Consider the following 20460-nt stretch of genomic DNA (forward strand, 5'->3'; position numbering starts at 1 on the left):
CTCTCCTCCAATCAGGAGCGGCTCCTGCAGCTTGTCAAGTTGGTGAGAGGCAGCTGGGTAGAAGCTGTTTGCTCCTCTCCCAGCGCCATATTGTGGGAGAGCAGATGCATAGAATAAGTCTTAATTCCAGTAACTTAGTCTAGTCCGAGTTGCTCCCAGTTGCTCCCCACAAACCTTTCTCAAGGGATTCTCCTCTTTGAACCAACTTCTTCACCTATTAACCAAGTGGTTGTACCAGATGAGCTCTTATTTCTGGCTTAAAAAGTCCATGGTTTGATTTTTGGAGGAGAAAACAGCAACTGGGAGAAGGCAGGTATGGCTGGAGTTCATAACTGCACCTTCTGGATGACTTCCCGCACTCTCCTCTTCATCAAAGGCTGCCTTTGGCTGCGGCCCACTTGTGGGGTGGCAAACACTTGCAAGGAAACATTATTTCCAAACTGAGACCTAACCCAGGCCCTGCACCCTGGTGCATCCTCCACCACAATGACAAAGGGTTAAAGCTGGGCAGAAGGAAGAATGAAGAAGTCAGAGTCCGAGCCTGCTCCCAGACACAGCAGCCCAGATGCTACTCACAGCTACCGGGCCTTTCAGCAAAGACTGCACTTAGGAGGTTGCTCTCTGTGTCCTTGTTTTCCCTTTTTGCTAATTATCCCCACTTCCATCTTTGGACCCAGCTGAGCTCTCACCACCTCCCGCTGTTCCCCTCTTCCTGCCCTCACATCCTTGATTTCCTAGTGAGTCAGTCTGCTCACCTACCCCCAGGATCAGTTCAGACTGCATATTCGTTCCTTTGTGCCGCCACTGGATTCCCTCTCAGAGTTCTCCAGAAGAAAGGTACTACGATGTAATAACATCATAAATATCGCTCGCTCCTGGTCATCAGGACATGGTAAACAGCTCTCTCATGCCATGGGGAGGAGCGTGACGGTGCAAGTTCTTCTGGCAAGCTTTGGAATAAGACAGATGAAGAGGCCTTAAGATGGTTCCGCCTATAACCCTACCCTTATGTCTGCTATCCTGAAGAAATAAGAGGTGGCATGCAAAGTGAAAAGGTAATGCAAAGGAGAAAGAACAAACTCTTCTCGGCTATGATGTCTGTGGCTTTAAGTAACATACAACAACAAATCCACTTGAGTAGTAAACATGTATCCAAAGAAATCAGGAGGTAGAATGGACTAGTGGATTTAGCAGTGCAAAACTATCATCTGACTTGTGCCTCTGCACTTCCTGGTTCCCTACCAGCTTCAGGCTAAACTTGGCTGCCCTAGTGGTCCACGGAGCCAAGCAGTGCTTATCAGCATTCTTAGTGTCCAAAAGACATGGAGAAAGCCTGATTTCATGCTGCTCATTCTCCGAAACAAGAACTTTTTTCCAGAAGCTCTCAGCAAACTTCTCACTGGCCAGAACTGGGTCACCTGCTGTTTCCAAAATCAGTCACTGGCTGGGAAGCAGGGAAAGAGGAGCAGCGCGCAGCACCAGCACTCCCACCTCCTCCCACTGAGATCAACCCCGCCCAGGGTACTGCTGGGGAGGGGTGTCTGTTTGGGAGCCAATCTGGATGACCTGCCCAAGAGATAAAGATACCTGTGTACCAGAAATCGACTTGAGTACAAAGAGACTTGCAAATTCAAATATAATAGTTCTTTCCAAGCCCAGGCCTTTGGGTACTTCAAACCTGGTCGCTACACATTGAGAAATAACAGCGGACTTTGAAAGACTAAGTAAGAAAGAGTGTGAGGTGAGGAGTTACAAGACAGAGGCGAGGCATGCTTCCAAGTTCGCAAGAAGCAACAGGGCACCATGAAGCCGCTGGAGCACAGGGAGGGGAGCGTCTGACTGCAGGTAAGAGCAATCCCTGACGCCCTGTGGCTCAGATCATGGAGGCAGCTGACGGAAACGACTTCAGTCTGGAGGGAATATTCACCGGGAACGAATCGGTGAGGGCTCCGTTCTGAAAATGCTCCAATTTTGCACCAGTCTAGAACACAAGTACTGGTTGCCGTACATTTCTAGGAAAATCTCCACTGACGAACATTGCCTACGTTTCCCAGTCACACTTTGCTATCTTTTGCTAGAGAAACAATTTTGGGTTTTTTTCTCAATCGCCTTGCTGTCCCTAATGACAGGCAATGTTTAAACTGGCTGTCACTGGCAGTGCTTTCCTAATATTTACTGGCAAAACATTTAGGTTCCTCTCATCTCTAATGAGGAGAACTTGGCAATAGAACATGCTAGGGTGAGATGCCACATGCCTTACGATTTTAAAGAAAAAAGTCATGCTCAAAGATGCCAAGCCACTCAGCCCAGACTGGCTATTCTTTCCTTTATGAAGCCACCAGACTACACCTCGGAGTTCTTCAGAAGAAGGTACAATGACGTAATGAAATCAGAAACGATGCTCACTCCTGGATGTCCACCGCGAACAGCATCTGGGGCTGTGGCAAAAGGGCTCTCTCGTGCCATGGGGGTCACAGAACGAGATCCCCTGGCTGAAAGGTTCATGACTCCAGTCCCTGGCGGTGTACTGGCCTGAACTCCCTGTCCCTCAGGGGACGCACATGCGAGGGTCACTGCGTCCCCCCAGGAAAGGCAATAAGGCCCCTCTTCTGCTGTTCCTCCTCTTCTCCAAGCTTCCCAGAGGTAGGTGAGGTGTCCCCGGCACCACGTGGCCCACGCTGACCAGGAAGAACGTGGTAGAGTTCCCAAGAGCTGCCAGGACACCCACTCCTCTGCCACCTGCACTTGCCTGCAGAATGACCGAGTGACGGGGTCCTGGGGAGGACCCCGTGTTGAACCTAAACAGCACCTAGGCTGCCATTAGCGTTCTCTGACGAAACACTGACAAGAAGGTTCCTCCGGGCCTCATCCAGGGGACCTTCCTCTCTACGAAGCAAACACAGCAAGCTCCAAGACAACCCAGACGCATTTCTGTGATCCCCAGCCAGGGCAGCAAGCGCTTGGGGCTACTTCACCTGTGGGGCTAAGCCGAGGGGCGAGGGTCTTTGGGTACAAGAAGGCTGTGCCCTGGTTTTGTGGGGGATCTGTCTAAAATATCAACCTGGGCCACAGGAGCCCAGTGCCATCAGCTGGCCAGTCCTCCAAAAAGTGCTGGTTCCTAAGTGCCCAGTACCAGGAAGAATTAGTCACAAGTAGAGAGAGAGAGAGAAAAAAAAAGCCTCTTGCAAAGAGCAAACTGGCTGCCGGGGAAGGAGAGGGAGAGGAAAGTGGGAGGACACGCATGGCTGCTGCTCCCTTCAGATCTGTGCGCATGACTCACTACCTGCGACTTCCAGGACCGGAATCCGATCTGACTCATCAGCCAATAGAAACTTTGACTCCTGCCTCGAGACATCGAAATGCAGCAAACAAACAGGCATCTTAGGAACATGTGTATCTCCTAGAGGCGCTTGATGGACACACAGGCACACCTTGTCACACAAGGAAAGTGACGCCGCTGTCAGATGCGCGGAACCCGTGCGTGTTTCCAGCAGTGGGAGTCCTGCCAGGTGTCACTGCTAAGAAAGGAGGTGGGGGGAGGGAAGGTCCCCTCTGCGTGTGGCACGAGACCCTTATTTGGTGAAGCTTCTACCTGTGCCCTGGTCCTTGGGCCAGCCTGATAACGCGGGACCACGGCAGGGGCAGCAGTGGCTGCTGACGTCCCATCCCAGGCAGATGAATGGAATTCCAGGCCGCTGCAGTCATGCTGGCTTGGGACAGTGGCTTGGAGACCAGACGTCAATGACAGAAGCATCAGGCTGCAGGGCCCATGGCAATGTGCGTACCCACAGAAATGTAACCCACGCCTTGGTTTCAGGAGCCGAAAAATGAAAGGAACGCTTAGGGAGGAAAAAGGGAAATAAAATAATAGGCAGCGAGTAATTTATTACTCTCCGGGTCTGTTCTGTAAATAGTTTAAGACCCTGGAGCCAGATGGCTCTGCAAACTCTCCAACCAGGAGTCACGTTAAGAAGCACGAGTGGGCACGAAGACTGTTTTTCAAGACACAAACTTTAGTTTTGGCTTGAGGGAGCCGGACAGGAGTCCATTCGCTTAAAACTCCCCTACTGGCAAGCAGCACTCGGAGTGGGTCCCCTCGATAGCAATACGCATACCGCCCCCAAGCGGCAAGCCGTGGGAGCGCGGCAGCCACCGCCGAAGCGACCGTCGCGGGGACTCGGCAAGTGCGAGCTGCGCACAGCGCCCTGCAGGCCCGGCGCGACTCCGCACGCTCAGCCTGGAGAGGTCAGGCGCGGGGCAGGCGTGCGCGCCAGTCCAGGTGCGTCGGCACGGGGGACGCCTGCCGCCCCACCCCGGCAGGATGATGGGCTGGGGTCGGCCTGCACCCCAGGGGCCACTTCTCCCGGACAGCTGGTTCTCCCGAGGGGTCCCCTGTGTCCCCATCAGGCCCACCATTTTTGCAAAGCCGTCTCAAAGCGTCCACCTCTGAGCCACAGCCCTGGGCGGGGTATTCAAGGGTACGAGCTTGCCCGAGAGCCCTCCCATGGGTCTGCGGTGGTCGCTAAGCCCCGTCGCTGCCCGGGACGCTCGCGCCAAACGCCTCGGGCCGCGTGGCCCAGGAGCCCGAGCTCCGAGGCTGCGCGCGCCAAGGCTGCCTGGGCGGGCGCCTGTTATTTCTGAGAAGTTGCGGCGCTCCTGCGCCGGCAGCCGCTCCCCCCTCAGCTTCCTAGCTGGAAAGCTGCGCGCCGGGCGGCTGGGGGCGGGGAGCGCGACCCAGACTGGCCCCCCTCCCGCTTCCTGCCCGGTCGCCGCCCATTGGCCAGAGGAATCCCCAGGAATGCGAGCGCCCCCTTTAAAAGCGCGCCGCTTCGCCTCGCCAGCCACTGCACCCGAGCCAGCCGGCCACTTCGGGTTTCCAGCGAGCGAGCGATCCTCCTGCTCAGCCTGCGAGTCCGACCGCGGTCCCCCGGGCTAACCGGTTACCCCGGCGCCTCTCCTGCGTCTTCGCCGCCGCTCCCGGCCGCTGAGCCCACGTCTACACAGGTAAGCGCCCCGGGCGGTCGCCAGGAGCCCGCACCGCCCTGGCCATCCATCTCGAGCTCCCAGGTTCTCCTCTCTTTCGTTGCCCCCATTCTGTCCCTCCCAGCCGCCGGCGGGACTCTTCAGCTAGGAATTCACAAACTAACTCATCAGAGCGCCCCAGGATTCCTCCAAGTCCTACCTAAACCTTGCTAACTGTCCTCTAGGGAGGAGGCTACTTCGTCATGCCCTCCCTCCTCCCCCTAGCTGCATCTCCTGGCCCTGCTGTTCACTCTCAACTTCCCAAGAAACAACCCCCCACCCCCGCTGGTGGTGCGGGTGCCCCTGGCATCACCTCCCTCCAACTCTCATTTTTTGCATGATGCCCTCTGGAAAACCAGTCCCGTGGTGTCTCCAGCGAATGTGAGGCCCAGGAGGGCTGCGGGGCTCTGGCCCCCTACTAGCCCCCAGTCTTCGCTGTCTCTGACCCTGTGCTCTTCTGCTTCTTGCTGCAGGCTCCCTGCTGGGCACAGACAGCTCCACCATGGGGCTGGCCTGGGGACTCAGTGTCCTGTTCCTGCTGCAGGTGTGTGGCAGCAACCACATTCCAGGTGAGTCTGTGCGACACCTCAGGGCAGGTGGAAGGAGAAGGCACTGGCTCTCCCTCCCAGCCGTCTCTCCCCTGAGCCCCAGCTGAGTATCAAGATGCAGCCTTGCTCTGATCGCGGTGTCCAGTCAGCTCTTTCAGTGGCTGCCCGTGCCTGTGGGCCGGCTGCCAGGGCTCGGCTCCCTCCCCCAGCCCCAGCCCCAGCCCCAGCCTAGAAAACTCACTGTTGTCCTTTCCTGTCCGGCAGAATCTGGGGGAGACAACAGCGTGTTTGACATCTTTGAACTCACCGGGGCTGCCCGCAAGGGCTCTGGGCGCCGGCTCGTGAAGGGTCCTGACCCTTCCAGCCCTGCTTACCGCATCGAAGATGCCAACCTGATCCCCCCGGTGCCTGACGACAAGTTCCAGGACCTAGTGGATGCTGTGCGCGCAGAGAAAGGTTTCCTCTTCCTGGCCTCCCTGAGGCAGATGAAGAAGACCCGGGGCACGCTGCTGGCTTTGGAGCGGAAAGACCACTCTGGCCAGGTCTTCAGTGTGGTCTCCAACGGCAAGGCGGGCACCCTGGACCTGAGCCTGACCGTGCAGGGGAAGCAGCATGTGGTGTCGGTGGAGGAAGCTCTGCTGGCGACCGGCCACTGGAAGAGCATCACCCTGTTTGTGCAGGAAGACAGGGCCCAGCTGTACATCGACTGCGAGAAGATGGAGAATGCTGAGCTGGACGTCCCCATCCAGAGCATCTTCACCAGGGACCTGGCCAACGTGGCCAGGCTCCGCATCGCCAAGGGAGGCGTTAACGACAACTTCCAGGTGAGGCCGCTTCTCTGCGCCCTGGTCCTGGGGCCGTCTGCTAGCCTGCTGACCTGTCGGGAGACCAAAGCCGCAGTTCCCATTCTAGAAGCATCACCTTCCCCGGAGGGCTGCTGTACCCCACTCCCAGAGCCCCCAGTTCAGTGCACTGGAATGGGTCTGAGAAGTTGCATTTCTAACAAGTGCCAGATAATGCTGAGGCTGAGATGGTAGTCGAGGAGCCACGGGTCAAAAACTCCCCAGGGAAGCCCATGATTTTGCTGTGACAGCCTGTTCAAGCCACAGGCACTCCTTAGGCTCTCAAGAAGACTAACCTCGAATGTGTCCCACCACTTTGAATACTGCTTCACGAGGGGCTTGCACGGCAGAATCAATAATCGCTTTGCTCTTGGATTCTTTGTAGGGGTTTGAGCTGGTCTCAGTCGAGAGGTTAAAATTGTGGTTATTTGCTGCTGCAGCTTCTTCCTGGCCTTAGCTCCTCCATGTTTGTGACTGTGGCTTTGAACTCCCACATTTAACTCTTTGACACTGGATAGTGTCATTGTATCCTCCAGGCTTTGTATCAGATTCCATTTCCTGTGTACCCAAGTAGGCAGATAACTGAATTCCTTGTCAAATACTGAAGACTTGGCAGGAGGCACAATTAAGATTTTGAAGTTGTTTGGCAATTTATGTTGGTGTGTTATTTTGATAGAGTGATCTTAAAACAGGGCCCTTTGAAGCTTTGTGAATGATCTGTTGTGTGCTTCTCTTAGCACAGCCTTCCCATAGAGCCCCGGTCTCCACACTGTATATGTAATGTGTGTCTTCTGCCCACAGGGGGCACTGCAGAATGTGCGGTTTGTCTTTGGAACCACACCAGAAGACATCCTCAGGAACAAAGGCTGCTCCAGTGGTGAGTACCCCTCTCTCTTTAAGGCATATGGGAGAAATCAGGGCAGGTGGGAGTGGGAATCCCACCAAAAACAAACAGAAATTTAAGCATAGGTGGTTGTGCATGAATTCTCCCCAGAGAACCCAGTTAAGAGGTGAAGTGACCTCAGAGGGCATTTGCACACACATGCACGTCCTCCACCTGTATCCCTCCCTCCACATGAAATAAATGGCATTTACAACCAAGAACTGGGAGGGCTGGCTGGTAAGATCATCCATTTGAAGCTATCTTATTGCCTTGTTCATTTTGTGTGTTCGCTTCCCAGCATCCACCAATGTCCTTCTCACCCTTGACAACAATGTGGTGAACGGGTCCAGCCCTGCCATCCGCACTAACTACATTGGCCACAAGACAAAGGACCTGCAGGCCATCTGTGGCATCTCCTGTGATGAGCTGTCCAACATATTCCTGGAACTCAGGGGCCTGCGCACCATCGTGACCACGCTGCAGGACAGCATTCGCAAAGTGGTCAGTGGCCTGTAGCCTCCCCACCCACCCCTCAGCCTGTTCACACGAGCCCTGGAGGCCTTAGCACAGAGGATGCCTAGCGATGGAACATAAACCTAGACACTAACGATCTGTCTCCTCCTTTCAGACTGAAGAGAACAAAGAGCTGGCCAATGAGCTGAGGAAGCCTCCCCTCTGCTATCACAATGGGGTCCAGTACAGGAATAACGAGGAATGGACCGTGGACAGCTGCACTGAGTGTCGCTGTCAGGTGAGGGCTCTTCACACACTAACATAAACCAAGGCTCGCCACCACGTGTTTGAAGCTGCAGTCCCTGGGCAAATACTCAGACGACCACATAATTCTTTTCATGTTCCCAAACCAGGTACCAAATTCTCATTTAGACTCGCAGAAGGTTTGTCCAAGTCCTAATTATACCCCAGGCTAAGTATTTCAGGGAAAAAAAAAATCTGCTGAGACATCTGAATCATTTACCTGCTTCAGTTCAAAGGCTAAGTGTTGAATGTCGGGTGATTAAAGCCTGGTTGGGACGTTCCTTCTTCGTCCCCTCCCCCCTGATTGGTATTCAGCTGTGGCACAGAGGTTCTTTCACCACAGTACCGGTTGTTGCTGGAGTCACTTAGCCCCATATTGTTAGGATGCCCCTGTATTCTTAGCTCGGATTGCATTGCCTGCTACCCCTACACCACTGGCAGAGGAGCAAGGAGGTTTTCCTGGCTCGTGGAGCAAAGTCAGGCTTTAATACAAATCACAGATGACTGAATTTGGAAGCCAGCTTCATTACATTTCCATTCTCTTCCAAGACGATAAATCCAGATTTATAAATGCAAAAAAAAAAAAAAAAAAAAAAAAAACGGGGGAGAGATGTGCTTATAGGTCTTTTTTTTCCCCCTACAAAAAAGCAAACTTAACCATTTCAAAGTTCTGGCTGAGTTTTGTCAGCTCAGTTTCAAACACGAGTTTGAGTATGATATTTATTGGTTCTGCTTATAGAAGTTCTTCATGCTGTAACTTCTACCTTTGAGTAGCAGTTAAAAAGGGCTCTCCAAGGAATTAAATGACAAATAACTAGCACTGCCACTGTCTCCCTGAGAGTCGGGACCTCTGCTACACAGATCTTCTATCAAAACCATTCCACGAGAGCATTTACAGCCATGACCACGTTCTGGCTTATCATGGAAATGTGACACTACGTGAACTTGGGTTTGCAACATGCGAGGTAATCCATTTCTCTGTCACTCTGTTGCTTTGTAGAACTCAGTCACCATCTGCAAAAAGGTGTCCTGCCCCATTATGCCCTGCTCCAATGCCACAGTTCCTGATGGAGAATGCTGCCCGCGGTGTTGGCGTAAGTTCCCCAAATGGCATAAGCCCTCTTTAGCCAGCGACTAGGTCAGTTGTAATACATCCTGGACAGCAGAGCACAACATTGGACCTCACCCTCATCGCCCTCATATGTGTTTATTCTGTTTCTTGCTGCAGCAGCTGGTTAACTGATAGCTTATCTGCTGTGCGGCACCAAAATCTTCATTTATGACTAAATATTATCACCCATCTGGATTATAGTATAGGCAGTAAGAATCTCGGTATGGCTGTTGGCTCTGATTTTATGCTTTGAGGAAAGGAGATGAATATGCCACCTCCATAGCCCTAAGTTGGCTGTTTTTAGCATTTTTTTCTTAGAGGAGATACAGAGTTAAGAAAAATCTGCTTACCAAAGAAATCAATAGGCTTATGGTATGAGTGTTAGACTGAATTGAGCCTGAAAATTCTCGTTGACAGAGGAGAACTAAGAGAATAGTGTCAGTTTGAGTGCTAAGGCCCTGTGTTGTTCCAGGCCCCCTCTCCTTGGTTTTTGGTTGCCAGTATACATTAACTGCTTTCCTTAGACAGTGTTTAGGTACAGATCATAGACATGAGTCATCACAACTACGATAAGAAAGCAGGAAAGTAGTATTTGCCCTTCATACACACACCCACACACATACACACACCCCTGTACACACTGGCCATGGCTTGGACTAATCAGTATTGGCACTGGACTGACCACTTGTATATCAGTTTCTGGTCAACATTCACTTGAAGGGTGTTTTTCAAGGGAACAAAGCTGCTGGAGGCTAGCAGAGCTCTGAACTTGAATCGGAGGTTGCTAGGAAAATTTCCAACTGATGGCAAAAGAAAACAAGCTCTCTGTCGTGTCTGATACAGCTAGATGTGATTGTAGTCATGGTGCTCAGGCAGATGGTAAACAAACACATTCTCCTTTCATGCAAATATGTGCAGAAAATACCCCCAGATGCTGGGATGAGAGGAACACCAAACTGACTAACCTCATGACCGAGTTGGAGCCAGAGCTGACAGCAGCTAAGCCGCCTTCAGGCTCATCTGTCAAGCACATGGTCCACAGCTTCCCTGACAATCAGAAACAGCTAAAGCTCCACATGCCTAAAACTCGAGCATTCTTGGAAGCCTAAGCCTGGAAATGCCTGTCCACATATCTTAAGTCAGCAATAGGAAATTCATTTGAAATGAGAAAGGAGAAAGGAGGAAGCAATGAATAGGCAAGCAGAGGCTGGGAGAAGGCTCAGCTGTACAGACCCAGGCAACACATCCTGTCACCCCCAGTGCTATACACACAGCCACCTGGGGTAACCAAAACTTTGTAACCTTTGATACTAAGTTCTGCAGATCTCATCTACAGCATGTAATAATATTGTATTATGTACTTGACATTTGCCAAGAGACTAGATCTGAAATCATTACCAAGAGAAAAAGGAAAAGAAAGAAGGTAACTTTATGGAGTCATAGATAAGTTTATTAACTACTAGCTTGACAGTGATATTCAAAAGGCAGATGCAGACCACAGCACCAGTTGTACACCTTAACTTTATATGATTGTTGTCCGTTATACCTCAGTAGACCTTGAAGAGAAATGTATTGCTTTTTACTCTCTAGCAAGTGAAGGGCTGTGAGCAGAGCCATCTAAAGAATAGCTTGCCTTCATCACTATGTACTGAACGGCCTGTTCTCCCTGCAGCCAGTGACTCAGCAGATGATGGCTGGTCTCCGTGGTCTGAGTGGACCTCTTGCTCTGTGACATGTGGCAATGGAATTCAGCAGCGTGGCCGCTCCTGTGACAGCCTCAACAACCGATGCGAGGGCTCCTCGGTCCAGACGCGGACCTGCCACATCCAGGAATGTGACAAGAGATGTAAGCATCTTGACCTCTTAGAGATACAGAGAACTGACCTGTCCTTATTGTCACCACTCACAGCAGCTCTGCAGCAGGTTCTAGAATCTCTGACCCCGAATCCCTTCTCCCACATACTGTGCACCTTTGAGCACAACTTGCCCTCTCTGTGACTTTCCTTATCTGGAACTTGGGACAGTAAGTTCTTGATAAGGTTATTTTGAGCTTTTTATTTAGATGACACCTATAAAGCACTCAACATGGAACTTTGTTCATGGTTAACACCTGGTAAATACTGCATTATTAATAACAACCCATAAAGACAGCTAAAATATTACATGTACTTCTGACATTCCATGCTGGCGTTAGGACACATGGCCAAGAGCCAATTTCTGCTACACAGGGTGCAGTTGCCATTGGAAATATTTCTGTATGATCCCGAGACAGACCTCTATTTGGCTACCAAACCAATACCATCAGTGACCATCCGCTTTGTACTTCAGTTAAACAGGACGGCGGCTGGAGCCACTGGTCCCCGTGGTCATCCTGTTCTGTGACATGTGGAGATGGTGTGATCACAAGGATCCGGCTCTGCAACTCTCCCAGCCCCCAGATGAATGGGAAACCATGTGAAGGCGAAGCTCGGGAGACCAAGGCCTGCAAGAAAGATGCCTGCCCCAGTAAGTGTGAGCTCAGCCGCAGGGCAGTGTGGGCGGCAGCTCTGCCCAGCTGGTTGCCTGGCATCTGCAGCCTCCAGTTCAGTGGGTCATGGAGAGGGAAGGTTACTTACTAGATAAACAAACAGAAGAAAAGACCTGCAGTGCTCAGCAGCTTCTTTTAATGAAAAGCAGAGAGGAGACTATTTCAAACTAGCCCTCCTCCCAGATAATCTCTCCCATGTCAGGGAAGCAGCGATTTCTTGAATAAGCTTAGGAGAGTCTCGTATGACGGTGACAGATTTGAACAGCGACCTTAATTTTTACATGGAACTCATTTTCTTACAGTCAATGGCGGCTGGGGTCCTTGGTCTCCATGGGACATCTGTTCTGTCACCTGTGGAGGAGGGGTGCAGAAACGAAGCCGGCTCTGCAACAACCCCGTGCCCCAGTTTGGAGGCAAGGACTGCGTTGGTGATGTGACAGAAAACCAGATCTGCAACAAGCAGGACTGTCCAATCGGTGAGCCATGCAGCCCAGCGCAAAGATCCCCCTAGGAGCTTCCTGCTTTACTGAACGCCACAGCCCGCATTTATGACCCTTTTAGCTACAGACACCCTACAGTATCTTAACACTGGGTGCCTTTTGAAGTGCCCAGCATGGCAGGAACAGCAGCCCAGACCAACCATTAACCTGTCTCTCTCATCTCGTCTCAGATGGATGTCTGTCCAATCCCTGCTTTGCCGGTGTCAAGTGTACTAGCTACCCTGACGGCAGCTGGAAATGCGGTGCTTGTCCCCCTGGGTATAGTGGCAATGGCATCCAGTGCAAAGATGTCGATGAGGTGAGGAACTGATGGCTCTGAGTTAGGAGACCCAGGACAGCAGTGAACCTGTCCTAGCCGTGTCCTTATGGTTGCATTTTCTAAACATTAAGCAAACTTTCATCTACTCCACAGTGCAAAGAAGTGCCTGACGCCTGCTTCAACCACAACGGGGAGCACAGGTGTAAGAACACAGACCCTGGCTACAACTGCCTGCCCTGCCCTCCACGCTACACTGGCACGCAGCCTTTCGGAAGGGGTGTTGAACATGCCATGGCCCACAAACAGGTACAGTTGGCTAGGCTGGTACTCCAGAGTAGAGAAGAGCTGTCCTTGACTGAAACAACTAGGAGAGGGAGGACTGTCATTTTATACCCTGCACTAAGAGAGAGGAGAGGAAGAAATGTACAGTCTAGTTTCAGAAGCATGACTAGAAAACCTATAGTAACTCCTGCAGGGGAAAAGTAGTCACATTTTAAAATGCTGCTCTGGAATAAGTTGTAAGTAAATGAACCTGTAAATGCCAAAGTGCTAAGCAATTTCAAGAAACATAAATGTACAGCAAAGCTTGTTTGTAGCCTGGTCGTCCTTGCGGGCAGAATGGGGAATTAATCCACACTCCTCCAGTTGCAGCCTCTGACAGGGAGCCAACCAGGATCTTGATGTTACTTGTTTCTGTGTTGTCTGGGAACTTTGGAAGGCTCTGTGTTAACATCAGGATGGTATATCCTCAGGTGTGCAAACCACGCAACCCCTGCACAGATGGGACACATGACTGCAACAAGAATGCCAAGTGTAACTACCTGGGCCACTACAGTGACCCCATGTACCGGTGTGAGTGCAAGCCTGGCTATGCTGGCAATGGCATCATCTGTGGGGAGGACACAGACCTCGATGGCTGGCCTAATGAGAACCTGGTGTGTGTGGCCAACGCAACTTACCACTGCAAAAAGGTACAGCCATCTTCCTACGTGTGCCTATCACCTGTAGCAGCAGAGTATGCCAGGGACTTTTAAATGCTAACAACTCAAAAACGAAACTGAAAGATGAAATTTTCCAAAGGAAGAGGACAGTAATCCACAAATGTTGAGTCCTTTGGTGCCAAGAACACAAACAGGGCAGGCTGTGTTGGCATGTTGTGGTGCATGATGATTCTTTGGTCCAAAAGAAGGCTCACTCCCCTACCAAGTTCCATGAGATCATGCCTTGTGTTCACAGCATGTGTAAAGCCTAGAGCATGTATACGCATTCTGTATGTGCAACCCCCAAGAAGGCATCTGGTTGCCGTCACAGAACAGCAGTCCGTTCTTTTTTGGTTCAGAATGTCCCAGTGCTCCGTCCCACCCCATGCATGATCCATGAGCTGAGCAGAGAAACTACAATCTACAGCTGTAATGTGCATCTTCTCTTTCCTAGGATAACTGCCCCAACCTCCCCAACTCGGGGCAGGAAGACTATGACAAGGATGGAATCGGAGATGCCTGTGATGATGACGATGACAATGACAAAATCCCAGATGATAGGGTAAAAACAAAATATGTGCCATCCCGTTGCTTCTCTTCAACTTTGCAACAATGTGAAATATTTCAGGATTCAAGGAACTTATGGAATTATAGGAAGAATTATGCCAAGTTGATACATAGGATAATTAGAAATTATTTATTGTAGTTTAGTAGCTTGAGGAGACATAAATGTTGCCAGGAGAATTTTTAAAGGAGGGTTTTGTTATCCATCACAAAATTTTCCCCCCTTTGAGAGAAATTAGAATGAGTCACCAGTGACCCTTTGATCCCCAGATTTAACAGTCATGTCTCAGTTACAGTCAAGTTCACTTTGGGCATCTGGAGACCTGAGATAATGAGATGACATGTTACCTCTTAATTGATTTGTAGCCAATAGAAACCATTTTCCATTCATTATGTCCTGGCTTTTAACTTGTATGGTGATCGTTTTACACGGAGTACTCAATACATCCACCAAGTAGAAAATAATCACTGCAAATTTTTTTGCAGTTCTCTGCATACTGTGCATGTGGTCTGAACCCTGAGCTGGTTCCACAGCAGCGTGCTAAAGTGCTCCCTTTCTTCTTTCTGTAGGACAACTGTCCGTTCCATTACAACCCAGCCCAGTATGACTATGACCGAGATGATGTGGGTGACCGCTGTGACAACTGCCCCTACAACCACAATCCAGACCAGGCAGACACAGACAACAACGGGGAAGGAGATGCCTGTGCTGCAGACATTGATGGGGATGGTAAGGCACTGCCTAGCCTAGCAGACCCCTGGGCAGTGGGAAGCACCCACAGATTTCAGCTCACTTCTCCCTAGGCCTGGCCAGTATGATGTGGTATGGCTGAAACAACCAAGGCTGGAGATACCAGCTCTGATTTGTCCCCTGTTCCTTGCAGGTATACTCAATGAACGAGACAACTGCCAGTATGTCTACAATGTGGACCAGAGGGACACTGACATGGATGGGGTTGGAGATCAGTGTGACAACTGCCCCCTGGAACACAATCCCGATCAGGTAGGTGGATTCCTATTAGAGTCTTTCAGTCAGGTCTGCAAACTTCACTAGCTAGGTCTTCACAAAGTGAGTTTAATGGAGTCTAAAAACTTTCATCATGGTGTCCTCAAAGCCAGCTGCACCAAGTTCATGTACACAGTTTGTCTGATGTGACCATCTTACAGAGTCTCATGTATCTTTAATGTACAGATCTTCTCCGACTTCTCAGACAGTCCACTTGATTTGCTGTGACCTACCATTGTTGAGATAAGTTAGCTAAAACAGAGATCTGAGACTGATAATTCTATCATACTACTAATCATGTCTGAGACTAAGAGTGTTTTAAGTATATTCTTCACATACGTTTTATAATTTCACCTTGAAGAAAACAACCCATAACCATGTCCATGGCTAACTATATAATCTGGCTGTGAGAAAGTCGTCAGACTAGAAGAGGTTCCAAAACCTGGGAAACCCCATTTCTTTGTTATTCTTCCACAGCATCTGGTATTACCAGATTATACCCAGAGAATATATAGTTTTAAAAAAACTCAAATATCCCTTCTGAGATTTTCATGTAAAACCAAGGATCAAGGGGAAAAAAAAAAACTTTCAAAATGTAATCACTAACATTGCTTTCTGGAAAAGTATTTCTATAACACCCCACTGGCCAGATGAGACATGGGGGATTTTCCCTGTTGTGGGGGCATTGATGTTCTCGTTGTCACTGCTGATTGATACGGTGGCTTACTCTCCATGTATGTCTCTTTCTCAGCTGGACTCTGACTCGGATCGCATTGGAGACACCTGTGACAACAATCAGGATATTGATGAAGATGGCCACCAGAACAATTTGGACAACTGTCCCTATGTGCCCAATGCCAACCAGGCTGACCACGATAAAGATGGCAAGGGGGACGCCTGTGACCATGATGATGACAATGACGGCATTCCTGACGACAGGGACAACTGCAGACTTGTGCCCAATCCTGACCAGAAGGACTCTGATGGTGAGTCAGTGGAGCCACACTTTTAGAAAGTGGCAGACATCACAGCGATCTTAAGGAAAAAAATACAAAGCTGAATACTCTTGGGAAGATAAAGTGACTAAATGCCAATTCTGACAAAATAGTAAATTTCTGACACTAATCATGGCATTTTAGAATTTCACCAAACCCTTGCCTTTTTGACCACAGGTGATGGTCGAGGTGATGCTTGCAAAGATGATTTTGACCATGACAACGTGCCAGACATCGATGACATCTGTCCTGAGAATGTTGACATCAGTGAGACTGACTTCCGCCGGTTCCAGATGATTCCTCTGGACCCCAAGGGGACATCCCAAAATGATCCTAACTGGGTTGTACGCCATCAGGGTAAAGAACTCGTCCAAACTGTCAACTGTGATCCTGGACTTGCCGTAGGTGAGTAGTGAGTTCCTACATCACGAGGCTCACGCATACATGGGAAAGAAGCTGATGCAAAAGCGACAGATACCATCTGTCCCTATGGGTGCTCAAGATGTCTGGGAACAGGATGAAAAACCTGAAGGTTGCTGGTTTTAAGCTGGCCCTGACCTCATCTTCCAGGTTATGATGAATTTAACGCTGTGGACTTCAGTGGCACCTTCTTCATCAACACTGAAAGGGATGATGACTATGCTGGATTTGTGTTTGGCTACCAGTCTAGCAGCCGCTTCTATGTTGTGATGTGGAAGCAAGTCACCCAATCCTACTGGGACACCAACCCCACGAGGGCTCAGGGATACTCAGGCCTCTCTGTGAAGGTTGTGAACTCCACCACAGGGCCTGGTGAGCACCTGAGGAATGCACTGTGGCACACAGGAAACACTCCTGGCCAGGTAAGCAGCAATGCCCTATAGAGGGGAAGGTGTCGATGGGTACTTGATGAGCACTGGGGATGCTCTGCTTTTCCTAACAGGGAGTCTTGAGGTTTCCAGCATCACCAACAAGCCCTACTTTGTAAAAACCATAACAGTGTCTGATAGGGCAGCTCACTATGGCCAAGCTTCAAATGTGAAGATGGTGTCAACCTCTTCAAATAAAAAAATTCCCTTCCCTTTTCTCTGCTTTCTATATGCATTTAGTGGCATCAACAAATGAGAGAGGACTTGGGGGAAAAATCCTCCATTGCTGCCCTCTAATCTGGGTCATTTTGATGCTTGGCAAGTACTGTTTTTGATATAATGCAATACAGATCTTGTCCTGATAGAGCTGTGCTTCAACCTCTTTTCTTTATCCTGAAGGTGCGTACCCTGTGGCATGACCCTCGTCACATAGGCTGGAAAGATTTCACTGCTTACAGATGGCGTCTCAGCCACAGGCCAAAGACAGGTTTCATTAGGTAAGATTGTGTTGGTTAAATTGAACCTACGTTATGCTGATGGGCAAAAAATGAGGAGGTAAACAAGTGTCACTGAGAATTTTGTTTTTTTGTTTTTCTTGCAGAGTGGTAATGTATGAAGGAAAGAAAATCATGGCTGACTCAGGCCCCATCTATGACAAAACCTATGCTGGCGGTAGACTAGGGATGTTTGTCTTCTCTCAAGAAATGGTGTTCTTCTCTGACTTGAAGTACGAATGTAGAGGTAAGAACAACATAACACTTGACATCTGTAATTCAGACAGACATGGAGGGTGCCAGTTATGGGAAAAGCTGATTTAAGATTGAGAGACAAGGTTTTTTAGGACATAATGGTAAAAGCAAAATAATGCCTATGAACCATGAATGATGAAATTCTAAGTCTTTATTAACCATGAAAATTTGCTTAGCAATTTCTATGTTCTTATACGCCATGCAAAGGCAAATGCCTATATAGTTCAGACCTCAATACTTTTCTTTAACTTGTGTATACCTCACACACTGTTTATGGCTTTGTTTGCACCACCACAGCACAAGTACTCCCTCACAAGTTTCATCCTGGCATGTTGAATCAGTTTTCCCTCTTCATCAAAGCTCTTTGTTCTCCATTCCTTTTCACTCAGGAATGACTTGAGCTGTCTCTGAGTCCAGCATTGGATCTACCACAAAATAAGTGCTTAAATAAAGATTTCCTGAGCCATGGTCTGTTGTCTACAAGATCAATCAGAATAAAGAAGGATGATTGATTTTTCTCAAAAAATATCTAAATTATGGAATAATTTGAGTCTGAATTAAAAAAAAAAAAAAACCTCCCTAAGCATTTAATACCGAAGGCCTTAGAAAGCACAATACAAGTTTTGGATAAACATTAATGTGTTGGAACAATCTTACATTATGACGTTTGTCAATCTAAAATAAGAGCTATCCCTAGGTTGTTAACTTGGCTGATATTAAGATAACTGGGCTGTTATTAGTTTTTAATTATGGACTTACGACTTACTAACATATTTGTCTGTTCAACAGATTCCTAATCAACAAGCTGTTGATCTAAAGACTGATAAGAACCAGTGTTGGTATTGCACCTTCTGGAACGATGGGCTTGCGAAAACCCCCAGGATCACTTCTCCTTGCCTTCCTTTTTTCTCTGCTTGCATCCATGTGGATTCCTAGAACATAGGACCTGCCTCAAGAAAATGCAGTTTTCAAAAACAGACTCAGTATACAGCCTCCAATGAATGAGAGAAGACATCTTCCAAAAATATAAACAGTCACGTTGGTGTGTTCTTGAAAAAGCAAACACATCTACTTGCTTCAGCTGGAAAGGTGCCTGCTCCACTCTGCTCGTGTCAGAGCAGGGTACTGTTGCGAGGCTGTCTCTGAGCAGTGGACTCAGCATTCTCAGGCGGGTCAGAGAAGGGAGGAATCACTAGAATTAGCAAACAAAAACATACCTGACTACTCCCTCAGGAATAGGGGGAGCAGGGGCTGGAGCACTAAGGGGGAGGGCGCAGACCCAACAGGCGATCGAATGAAGAAAATATGGAAGAACTGTTACATGCTCGGTACTAAATCATTTTCAGGGGATTGAAAGACTATTGCTGGATCTCATGATGCTGACTGGTGTTGGCTGATGAACCCACGTGAATTAGGCACTTATAGAGGAGCAGGGGAGGGAGGGAAAGACTGGCTTCTGGACTTCTTCCCTGACCCCAGGCCGTTACACATCAGAGTAAGAAGTCAGAATGAAACCAGTGTCAGTACTGGCTGCCATTGCCTTATGGCATTGAAATTCCTGATTTTCTTCCAGATGTAGCTTGTGTAGATACAGCGTGAAAGTAGGAAAACCTACCATCTCAGCGAGCACCAGCTGTCTCCCAAGGGAGGGGCAGCTGTGCTTCTATTTTTATGGTTAGAAAGGCACAAAATTATCATCATCCTAACTAAAACATTCCTGTTCTCTCTTTTTCTGAATTACCATGGAGTTCTCCAGTGCTCTGTTTTGAGTGATAGAACTGTTTTGTTTTTTTTTTAAACAAACACTTTACAATATAAGATATTTATTGACTTACTGCAGAGGATCTGTCTGAATGATTATTCATGGAACAGGAAGAAGTGTCAGGACTGTCCATATCATCTTTGCTAAGAGTCTTCATGACTGTAAGATTGTAAATACAGATTATTTATTAACTCTGTTCTACCTGGAATTAGGTTTTATATGGAAAGCGTTTGAGAGCAGGTCACTGAGATATATCAGCAAATGGCTTGCAAGAATGGCGCTAGGGAAATCAGCTGTAACAAGCTGTTCCTGGTGCTCAGAGCGAGGGATTTGGGACTTTATTTTCTTTGTTCTGTCTTCAAGTGGAATTCATTGGTTGTCCATTTGCAAGTGTTTTAGATTGCAAAGAAAGCCATGAGGTCTTTAATAATGTTTTATCCCATCCCTTGTGCCTGTTTCCAGGGAGGAGAAATGCATATACACTTTTTTTTTTCATTTTTCCAAAAGAGAAAAAAATGACAAAGGTGAAACTTATATACAAATATTACCTCATTTGTTGTGTGACTGAGTAAAGAATTTTTGGATCAAGCAGAAAGAGTTTAAGTGTCTAAAAACTTAAAGCTACTGTAGTACCTAAAAAAGTCAATGTTGTAAATAGTATAAAATTTCTTTGCAGAAAAGTATTCCCAGTAAGGAAATCGCATTGAAATGTTGAATACAGTTTCTGAAAGTTATGTTTTTTTCTATCATCTTGTATACCATTGCTTTATTTTTATAAATTATTTTCTCATTGCCATTGGAATAGATATCTCAGATTGTGTAGATATGCTATTTAAATAATTTATCAGGAAATACTGCCTGTAGAGTTAGTATTTCTATTTTTATATAATGTTTGCACACTGAATTGAAGAATTGTTGGTTTTTCTTTTTTTTAATTTGTTTTTCGCTTTTTACTCCCCAGTTTTTACTATTTGCCAATACCTTTTCTAGGAATGTGCTTTTTGTACACATTTTTATCCATTTTACATTGTAAAGCAGTGTAAGTTGTATATTACTGTTTCTTATGTACAAGGAACAACAATAAACCATATGGAAATTTATATTTATA

General features: G+C 48.2%; 1 protein-coding gene across 1 annotated transcript; it reads left to right on the forward strand.

Moving 5' to 3' along the window:
• The first annotated feature begins 4693 nt into the window (after positions 1-4693).
• Positions 4694-20460, forward strand: THBS1 (thrombospondin 1). The gene is made up of 22 exons (XM_002717799.6): positions 4694-5004; positions 5496-5591; positions 5835-6394; positions 7214-7289; positions 7594-7796; positions 7924-8046; positions 9052-9145; positions 10835-11008; positions 11491-11667; positions 11992-12165; positions 12360-12487; positions 12602-12754; positions 13201-13419; positions 13883-13990; positions 14563-14722; positions 14877-14995; positions 15750-15984; positions 16171-16398; positions 16564-16835; positions 17241-17338; positions 17443-17582; positions 18380-20460. The coding sequence occupies exons 2-22, from the start codon at positions 5525-5527 to the stop codon at positions 18385-18387; spliced, it is 3516 nt and encodes a 1171-aa protein (XP_002717845.1). The 5' UTR covers positions 4694-5004; positions 5496-5524; the 3' UTR covers positions 18388-20460.

The sequence above is a fragment of the Oryctolagus cuniculus genome, chromosome 12 (genome assembly GCF_051225735.1).
Source record: "Oryctolagus cuniculus isolate XC-2025 breed Fujian yellow rabbit chromosome 12, ASM5122573v1, whole genome shotgun sequence".
NCBI classification, from domain to species: Eukaryota; Metazoa; Chordata; class Mammalia; order Lagomorpha; family Leporidae; genus Oryctolagus; species Oryctolagus cuniculus.

Bases quoted from the DNA above. Each gene is read 5' to 3' on its own strand.
- THBS1 (XM_002717799.6), top strand. From the start codon at position 5,525: ATGGGGCTGGCCTGGGGACTCAGTGTCCTGTTCCTGCTGCAGGTGTGT. The intron at 11,009-11,490 runs GTAAGCATCTTG...TTTGTACTTCAG, and splicing joins CCAGGAATGTGACAAGAGAT to TTAAACAGGACGGCGGCTGG. The intron at 15,985-16,170 runs GTGAGTCAGTGG...TTTTGACCACAG, and splicing joins TGACCAGAAGGACTCTGATG to GTGATGGTCGAGGTGATGCT.